The 10,000-nt window shown below is 41.6% G+C and overlaps 2 protein-coding genes across 2 annotated transcripts in view; both read left to right on the forward strand.

Moving 5' to 3' along the window:
• Window positions 1-153, forward strand: part of LOC308316992 (PR domain zinc finger protein 12-like) — a gene marked incomplete at both ends in the record, with an annotated part of 5,268 nt that extends 5,115 nt beyond the window's left edge. Inside the window, one exon of the mRNA XM_080765782.1 lies at window positions 1-153. This exon is cut by the window's left edge and continues 350 nt beyond it. Within this exon, the coding sequence (XP_080621908.1) occupies window positions 1-153 (153 nt within the window).
• A 2,262-nt stretch (window positions 154-2,415) lies between these two features.
• pomt1 (protein-O-mannosyltransferase 1) overlaps window positions 2,416-10,000 on the forward strand; it is a 12,874-nt gene continuing 5,289 nt past the window's right edge. The window contains exons 1-11 of the mRNA XM_080765097.1: window positions 2,416-2,550; window positions 3,885-4,035; window positions 4,149-4,255; window positions 4,431-4,481; window positions 5,321-5,467; window positions 6,181-6,289; window positions 6,509-6,556; window positions 6,662-6,755; window positions 7,537-7,692; window positions 7,830-7,960; window positions 9,114-9,209. Of these exons, the coding sequence (XP_080621223.1) occupies window positions 3,908-4,035; window positions 4,149-4,255; window positions 4,431-4,481; window positions 5,321-5,467; window positions 6,181-6,289; window positions 6,509-6,556; window positions 6,662-6,755; window positions 7,537-7,692; window positions 7,830-7,960; window positions 9,114-9,209 (1,067 nt within the window). The 5' untranslated portion in view covers window positions 2,416-2,550; window positions 3,885-3,907. The remainder of the gene's footprint in view (window positions 2,551-3,884; window positions 4,036-4,148; window positions 4,256-4,430; window positions 4,482-5,320; window positions 5,468-6,180; window positions 6,290-6,508; window positions 6,557-6,661; window positions 6,756-7,536; window positions 7,693-7,829; window positions 7,961-9,113; window positions 9,210-10,000) is intronic.

The following is a 10,000-nucleotide window of genomic DNA, read 5'->3' on the forward strand; positions in this document are numbered from 1 at the left end:
CCGCCTGCTGGCAGCCTCCCCGTCGGAGCCGTGGTCACAGGAGGAGGTCAGGGGGCCCACTCACCCGCTCCACAGCCCCCACCGCCGCCCACTGGCCTGACGCACCACCCTGCTTCACTGGTTCATCACCACATCACTACCATGGTGCTGTGAGAAGCAGGAGAGAGAAGGGTGGCAAGAAGAGAAAGATGATTTTTTTAACCACTTGAACCCCAGCAATGGGAGCTTGTAGATCGGCTATCTTTTGTTAGAGCTGACGGAAACAAATGTTCAAAGTAGAGTTGTTGTAACTCTAGTCGGGGGTTTAGAGGGTTTAAGTGGTTAACAATAGCAAACTATGACACAAACACACACACACACACACACACACACACACACACACACACACACACACACACACACACACACACACACACACACACACACACACACACACACACACACACACACACACACACACACACACACAAACATACACACACATACACAGTATCATCAAGTTCATCAAAAGTTGTTAAAAAGTAAGTTTACCTTTAGCATGCTGTTTATTTTGTATGTTTTAGTCTCATTTAGAGTAAAATAGACGATAAAGCATGCGGGTATGCTTACGGGCGTGGCTCCATTATAATCGACAAGTCGCTATCAGGATGATGCATAGCAATGCGTCTCCCCAGCTCCACTGTCTCTCATCCAAGTATGGGCTACAAAGACACATGATGTCCATGACAGCCTTTATCCAAAATGTCGACTGACAATTTGCCAAACTCGAGGCGTCACGTTGCTACATCCATTATTCTATGGACAGATATCAGTGGGGAAAATACTATAGTAAAATCAAACCTTTATATTAGCTCGACTCAACAATTTCCAGAATGCATTGTGTCAGGCGTTCTGCGTGTCTAATTCTGTCCTCCTCAGAAGGAGAGAAAAGAAGAATCTTCTGGTTCTTTCAAGTGTTGGTCCTCCCAGTGCATGATGGGATGGCGTCAGTGTTGCTCGATAAACACAGACAGCTAGATAGCTGTTGATCTCTGCATGCTGCTTCTCCTTGTCTTAAGGCTTGTGACGTGCGTGTCTGACCACGCAGACTGACAGTCTGACACAATTGCTTTGCCTCATGATGGCACTTACAAAATATCTATTATTATTACTAATAAAGATAATGATTAATATTACTATTAAGTACTAATATGGCTTTATACTCAGACTCACAGGTTTGTTTTGTGTGTCCAAGTAAGACAGAACAGCAGTGTTACTGCCTGTCAGCCAGACGGCGAACAAAGATTTTGGCACTGAATATGTGAAGAAGAACATTAGTATTATTATTATTATGCTGTCACTTTATGCGTGTAAATGTGTATGTAGTTGTTAATATGACACATGATGTAGGCTATATTGAAGTATGCAATGTTGACTTATTATATCTGCTAATAAAGTGTAATTCAACACCTGTCTGTCCTGCCCACGGTTTACAGTAGAACATCAGTTTGCTTAGCAACACAGACAACCATGTTCTACATGCAGATTGCAGACGAAACATGTCCCATTTGAATTTTAGTGTGTTGACATCAAACCTCCTCCTTGGTAGTCCATTGTTGTCGATAGCTCCCATTCAGAGTCAGATTTCATTAAATGCAGTGACACCCTTCCTCTGATGAAGTCTGATGAATCAAAACGTCCCAGCATTTAATAAAATCCTCTTAACCGCTTTAATTCCCATACTAGTCCTACATACTTACACCTAGCAACCACATTCTAGCCTACTTAGGTTCATCTTACGGTGGACATGTTTGCCTGAAAAGGAATCTTTGAAATGTTTCATAGTTTTAGAAATATAGTGCTTTCAAATTTACAATGGGGCTCAATGGCAGATATTCAAAAGTTGCGTAACTGATCTGACAGTGCCTGTTCATATCTCCGACGCTGATGTGCATCACTTCAATGTCCACAACTTCAGTTATGATATTTAGCGTGGTGACTTCTCCTTGCACCAGCCATCCAAATACACTTTCCAGTGCAACTAGTCATTCATTAAAAAATACGCATGTCAAAATTGTACTTTTAGTATCTATGGTAGTTACTTACTTTCCCTCCACTGCTAAAGTGGCAGACTACAGTAATGACATGCAAGAAAAACAAACGAAAACACGTTCATTAATTTCAATGCATGCGTGCGTGTGAACTCATTTTGTGTGAAAATGTGTTGTGAAAAGCCAGAGTTGTTCCTGTTAAAAGACAAGAGCATCCATAGCTCTGTTCATGAAGAAAACAGGGCTACCTGTTTAGGCTGTTTCCGTGACAACAGGCTTTCCAGCCGAGTGCCGAGTACTAACTATAGAGCAGCGAATCAGCGATCGCGAATCAGCGATCCAGCTTGTACTAGTCAACCCAGAAAGCATCGATCCATGTCAGCAGGCTGCACTAAAAACCAAACCAGAGAAAACCGAGAAAAGTCACCACAGAGTCCAGACTGGACCTGAAGACTAAACTATAGTTTACGAAACACATCCGTCATAATGTCTCATTAGTCAAACAACAACCAGAGCAGAGGTAAGGACACATTTATATACATAACATTGCTGTTTGCACAATATGTAGCAGTGTGTTAGCAGTGTTAGCAGAGGGGTATACTATAGAGCAGGGGTTCCCAAACTTTTTTGGACCAGGTACCCCTTTTGGGGTAGATATTTTTCCAGGTACCCCCTCATCCTCGCAACACGGATAACAAATAAATGTATACGTCTAAATGTAGACGTTTAAATGTAGACGTCTAAATGTAGACGTCTAAATGCACGTCTAAATGTATACAGACGTCTAAATGTAGACGTCTAAATGTAGACGCTAAATGTGTACGTCTAAATGTAGACGTCTAAATGTAGACGCTAAATGTGTACGTCTAAATGTGTACGTCTTCTCTTATGGGGGTCCCTGGCATATCTTTTCAAATGGGGGTCCACGGGCTAAGTAGTGTCAATTTGGGGGTCCTTGACATGAAAAAGTTTGGGAACCACTGCTTTAAACACTTTATGAACATGAACAAAATAGATGGGTCCCCCCTTGAACTCCCTCAGGTACCCCTGGGGGTCCCCGGACCCCACTTTGGGAACCACTGCTATAGAGTAGACAGTGTAAAGTGTCAACAAATGTTCTCTTTTTTTACCTGAGGTCAATTCTGCAAATATCTTCTTCCTGACAGTTTTCTGAAAATCCTGTTTCTATATCAGTGCTCAAACATTTTCATATCAAGATATTGTAATAACATTTTCAATCAATCAGACCCCAAATATTATTATAGTATTATTATGTTTTATGAGTTAAAACGTTCCCCCGAAAGAATATATATATACCCTATTCAAAGATTTGTTTTCACGATCAATAGCAGATCTACAAGCTCTACAAGCTACACGTGTCGCATCACCTCAGTGCTTGTGAGCTTGTGGATCGTCTAGTTTCAAATGGCCAAAACCCCAAAATGTAGGCTATATAATATCGGGTTGAAGTGGTTAATGTGTGTTTTGTAATAATAATAATCAAAATCTACAAAGTAACTAGTAAGTAAAGTTTTCAAATAATTTTAGTGGGGTAAAAGTACATTATTTGAATCTGAGATCATGAGATCATGATTTAGAATAGAGAGTAGAAGCACTGCACAAGTACTGAAAACCTAAGTAAAAATACATCAACATTTTACTTACTGTACAGTACTGAGTAAATGTACTTAATGTTACTTTACACCACTGTGATTAGGCTTGTGAACGTGAGAATCGGAAATACAATTTGAAAACTTGTGAAATGGAGCATTCTGCACATTCAGAGTACTTGATACTTTTGCTTAAGTAAGTAAAACATGTTTTTCCACCACTGCCTAATCATATGTACTGCAGGTCCTCCAGGCTGAAGGGGAGCCATGTTGTGTGTCGGCTGGCTGAAGCTCCCCCTGGTGGTGAGATTAGAGATCAACGTGGTTCTGCTGCTGGTCACCGTGCTGTCGTTCTGGACCAGGATGACCAACCTGGCCTTCCCCAGAGCAGTGGTGTACGCGTGCACACGCGCACACACACACACACACACACACACACACACACACACACACACACACACACGATTATCACATTTTATTTTTAATTGTCACTTTATTGTGTGTGCAGGTTCGACGAGGTGTATTACGGTCAGTTTGTGTCTCTCTACATGAAGAGAGTGTTCTTCATCGACGAGAGCGGTCCCCCTCTCGGTCACATGATCCTAGCCTTCGGAGGTCAGTTTGCACACACACTCACAGTTGCACAAACGCACGCACGCACGCACACACACACACACACACACGCACACGCACGCACGCGCAAGCGTGCAAGCGTGCACACACGCGCACGCACACACAGGGGCAGTTGCCCTGACATAGTCTGTTATATATTATTGTGTGTGTGTTCCAGCATATCTTGGAGGTTTTGATGGGAACTTCATGTGGAACAGGATCGGAGCAGGTATGAAACACACATTTTGTTTTCTATTGAAATGTTATGTACATCCATATTGGTGCTGGTCTAGGCCCAAATAAGTTAAAGTTACCATGAAGATACCCTTATCCCAACCCTACAGTTGACTTCAGGAGACTAACATTTCTGACAGTTTATGATGTTACTTACTAACACATTTATATGTTATTAACGTATACCCATTTAGAACTCTTGAGTAGGCCTGTCACAATTGTTACATAATCGCCTAATCGCAATTATTTGAGTTAATCGCAATTATTTTGAATAATCGTGATTATTGTTTCTATGTTGAAACTATGTTCATTCGATTTTTTTTTAAATGTGGAAATAGCCGATCTACAAGCGATGAGCTTGTAGAACAGCTATAGAGGGTATGCGCGTGACATCATCATCAAACCAGGAATTATGCAGGAACGCCTACTGACTCTGAGTGGCAAAAAAACGACTTTCTGGCCTTGACAGCCCATACATCCACACAGAAAAGTCATATCTGATTGCATTAAACAACATTACACAATGTTAAACTCACTTTGCCTGTAGCTTTGCCACTCGATGTGCCATTCACTTTAAGCATGCGCATACCCTCTATTTTCACAATTATTAAATATATCAGTCCTTTCTTTGCATATTTATGTTATTTGTAATTTCTGTGTAACTTCAAAGCCTAAAAGACAAACAGAAATGTAATTTTTTATTCATATGTTCTGGGGTTCAACGACAAAAGCACAATGAAATCATTAATCGCAATTATTTGCATTGTCATGTAAAATGTCAACGTCATGACACTCTTGAGTGTGTTTGTGTTTGTTTTGTGGTCCTCCGTCCAGAGTACCCCAGCAGTGTGTGTGTGTGGAGCCTGCGGTTGGTGCCAGCAGTGTGTGGTTCTCTGTGTGTCCCCCTGGCCTACCTACTGCTGCTGGAGCTGGGCTGTTCGCACTATGCTGCCCTGGGTGCAGCGCTGCTGGTCCTACTGGGTACGTACGTAGTAGATAGAACATAATGCACTGGGCTGTTCTCACCAGTGGTGGAAAAAGTACTTGAATATTTTACTTGAGTAAATACTGCAATATAGAAATACCCCGTTACAAGTAAAAGCCCGGAACTAAATAAGCATGTGACGGTTTCTGGTTTACCCGGTCCAATCCGATTTACTAGATTAAACCAGAGCATTTTACATGGACCAGCAGTCATTATAATTGCTGTCCATTAAAATATAGCCTACTAAAACTGCGCCGACGGCGTCGCTTTTCTTGTCGACGACGTTAAAGCCACCTTTAGTAATGAGCAATATGACAATGTGATTCATACAATATTTATTATGTTTGTTTATAAAAAACACTGCAAGTTTGCTGCTGGCCAGCAGTGGGCGTGCCATCCTGCACCCCCAATGTGTCATCTATATACATTGTATGTATAATATATACAATATTTTAGGCCAATAAATAACACTATATACCAAATTTCCCACTCCATGCCCCCGGCTGCCTGACTTCTGCAAGGTCTGATTTCCCCTGAAAATTCACACACCTAGCAGATGGGTACCACAATGTTATTGGCCGACCATCTGCCTATATAGTGCCTATGTTTATGAATATGTACTGTACATTTGAAATCAACATTGTTCACATCGTATTCACACACAAATGGATTACATATGTTTGAACGCAGCTTGTTTGTTGTTCACCAGAGAACTCGCTGATCGTCCAGTCACGTTTCATGTTGCTGGAGTCCGTTCTCATTTTCTTCCTGCTGTTGGCGTTCTTCTCCTACCTGCGCTTCCACAACTCTCCTAACAGGTAAAATACTGCATACAGTACAGTCAGTAGAACAAATACATGTGGAAGCTGAGAACTTCATGTCAATATTACAACACTCCAGATCAAACCTACTTCATAACATCTGACACTGAGACAAGCATGTACTTTATCTACCGTGATCCAATCGAAACACGAAACAGTTGATCATAACTATTTTACAATTAGCGAGGAAGTTAACAGATCCTCTCCTCTCTTCAGGTTTGGCTATTTGATGTTGTCTGGATTATCCTGTGCTGGAGCAGTAGGGTGAGTTAGAGGGGGAAAGAGAGATAACGTGCGTGCGTACATACGTGTGTGTGTGTGTGTGTGTGTGTGTGTGTGTGTGTTAACCAGTATATTGTGTGTTTTCAGGGTAAAGTACATGGGTCTGTTCTCCTACCTACTGCTGCTGGGCGTGGCTGGCTATCACACCTGGCAGCTGATTGGAGACAGAGCTGTCAGTCATGTGAGTCTGCTCCGCCCCACCACTGTCTACTCTTAATTAATTGTTTCACTAGTGTTGGGCCGTGAACCGGAAGTAAACAGCGGCTGTGTAGCGCCAAAGCTCCACCTACTTCGTTGATTAAAAAGGGAACATTCCCTGCGCTGATGCGACGCTGACACGACCCCGATGGCTGCAGTGGAGCTTCGGCGTAATGTGCCGCACTGACGCTTGATCTTTTGGGTGCGTTCGGATAGTGTGCTGGACAGTGAGTGCACTTTGCAATACAAACTAATACGGGAGTGCACTCCTGGTACGCATAGCCCAATGCACCCTTTAATTTACCCGAAACATACATTTTGCAACCATGATCATCAACACTTTAGTTATGGGCCCAAGCCTGTTTTGACCAATAACGCAATCTGGGAAGAGAATCCGAGATAAATGCATTAAAAAAAAAAATCTGTTTACATTGATGCGGATGGAGGCAGACCTTTTCACTTCCGGTTCATTTCCATTTTTATCAATCGCCTAGCAACTGAGAGCTTTTTCTAAAATTGAACACACTGAAGAATGAATGAACAGTTCCACCAATCAGATCACAGTATTTCATCCTATACGTATAACATTAACACATGCGATTATTGAAATTTGAACACGTTTTAATGAAACACATTCATTTTGGGCTGTGTGAGTCCCTGTAGTTAAAAAAAGGAAGTGAAGGAGAAAAAAGGAAGGTGTACAGATGAACTCTATATATAAACGTGTGTGTGTGTGCGTGTGTGTGCGTGTGCGTGTGTTGTAGGCCAGTGTGTCTGGTCAGTGTGTGTACAGGTGTGTATGTCTGTTGGTTGTACCTGTCGTGCTGTATGTTGTGTGTTTCTACGTGCACCTGTCAATTCTACACCGCAGTGGACCACATGACCAACTGATGAGCAGCGCGTTCCAGGCTAGTCTGGAGGTACACACACACACACACACACACACACACACACACACACACACACACACTAGACAAAGATAATTATTGTGCAGATACAACTTCAGGAATGACAACTTCTTCTGCTACTGTATGTAACTTGTGTGTTTTGTGTGTAGGGTGGTTTGTCCAGAATAACTCAGGGGCAGCCATTAGAAGTGGTCTATGGAAGTCAGGTGACTTTAAGAAGCTCTGCCTCCCAGCCAATCCCCTGCTGGCTACACTCCCACAAGGCCAACTACCCAATCAGGTACTACGACACGTAGATAGAGAGCGTATATCTATTCTACGTCCGAGCATAGACATGGTAATGCCCCGCCTGCCTCTGATTGGCCTACCGACACTGCCGGCCTTACCAGACTTTACTCCGAGGTGGATAGCTATATGCTGGATAGTCTGCCAAGAGGTTACTCCGTGGTGGGAAATAAATAAATAATACAAGTATGATATAATACAAGAGAATGACAGCTTGGCATGCGCGACAGTAACTTTTATGTTTTGTAGAAGAGGCAAACATTGCAGAGGCATATTGTTTATGCCGTTTATTTTGTGTACAGTGTAAACTTGATCTTTATCTTTTTTAGTATAATAGTATTAGATTACTATAATTAGATTAATACACGATAATGAACACTAACACTTTAATTTAGAACACACCCAAATCAAATCATACAAATACGTGTTCATTCAATCAAAGCAAACGGCTTGTAGTAAGCCAATCGGAGGCAGGCGGGATGTTACCATGTCTATGCTCGGACGTAGAATAGATATGCGCAGACAGAGACACACAGGGCCTACAAATTTAACGCCCCCAAATGAAACGGCGGCCCCACTTCAGGTCCGTTAGAACAGTGTACTGCAGCTGTCAATGCAATCCCTATGAGAGGCATCATAAAATACCCTAACAGCAAATTAGGGTATTTTATCCAAAAATTATCCAAACAGCATCTTGCAAGACTAATTATTAATACTCATCTGGATAATTCACTAGGAATTTGAAAATGTCAGGATATGCTACTCCTCCATTTAACTATTTAGCCAAGTTAATTATACAAGTTGACAACTGTAAAACACACTGTCAGAGCTCCGAGGTAGGTAGAACATATTAGTCTTAAACCTTTTTTATTTCAAGGAAGTCTCCGAGTTGTAGACCTGTAACTGGGTCCATTTGGAACTCCCTAAACTTTAGTGCTGCAGGAACTAAAGGAACCATGATAGTTCCTGCATCCCACTTTGAGAATAACTTAACTAAGGTATGACTGACTGACTGACTGTGATTCACTGTGACTCTGCTCTTCAAAACTGTGTTCCATAAAGCTAAACTCTGTGCGTGCGTGCGTGCGTGCGTGCGTGTGTGCGTGCGTGCGTGCGTGCATGCATATTTATACTATTTGTGTGTGTAGGTATGATAATGGCAGAGGCAGTTCTCACCAGCAGCAGGTGACCTGTTATCCTTTCAAAGATGTCAACAACTGGTGGATCATCAAAGACCCTGGCAGGTGGGTTTCCATGGTAACGTGCAGTGTGTACAGTACAGCCACGTCACCACCACCACGGCAACAGATTGCTGTGTGGTAACTACGCGGCTGGTGTTGAAACGGTTGAGCTAAAGCAGAGCTAATCCTACCTGTACCATGTAGTGGTCGATTGTACATTCTGTCCAACCTGCTAGTTTAAACTTGAAACGCCACAAATCCCTGCCCTATATACTGTACCAGTGTGGATTCTGTCAGCAAAACTTGATGTAGTTTTAGTCATAGTCTTTTGAATACAATCCTGTTAAGTTTTAGTCATATTTTAGTCTTCTGAACAACGTGCCATTGTGATCTTGTAGATCTGCATTTTTCAGCATTCAAACAAGCACTAAATGAATTGTCTTTTAGTTCTACAGTCTAGTTTTTATTTGATGATTAAATTGTCAATGTCAACATATTTCGTCTTGGTCATAGTTTTAGTCAACGATATCATGCCACTGATATATGGCAGTTTTTTTTTATTAGTTAAAACATGACAGCTTCAGTGATAAACATTCAGTTTACAATGCACCTTTTTCCCCCCTTTTGAGCTGCCATAAACGGAAATCCCAGTTTTCAGAATTTCGTCTGAAATTGTAAAAGATTTATACATACAATAATAACATACAAAATAATCAAACAAAATATATAAGTAGAATCTATAAGTAACTAATAAATAGATTATTGACCATTGGAGATTATAATTGTAGTTCATATTTACTATACAAATAATCCATGTGGGGTTGCCAAACTTTTCCAAAGTCATGTTGCCTATT

This window comes from Protomyctophum bolini (assembly GCF_963924005.1).
Source record: "Protomyctophum bolini genome assembly, chromosome: 6".
Lineage (NCBI taxonomy): Eukaryota > Metazoa > Chordata > Actinopteri > Myctophiformes > Myctophidae > Protomyctophum > Protomyctophum bolini.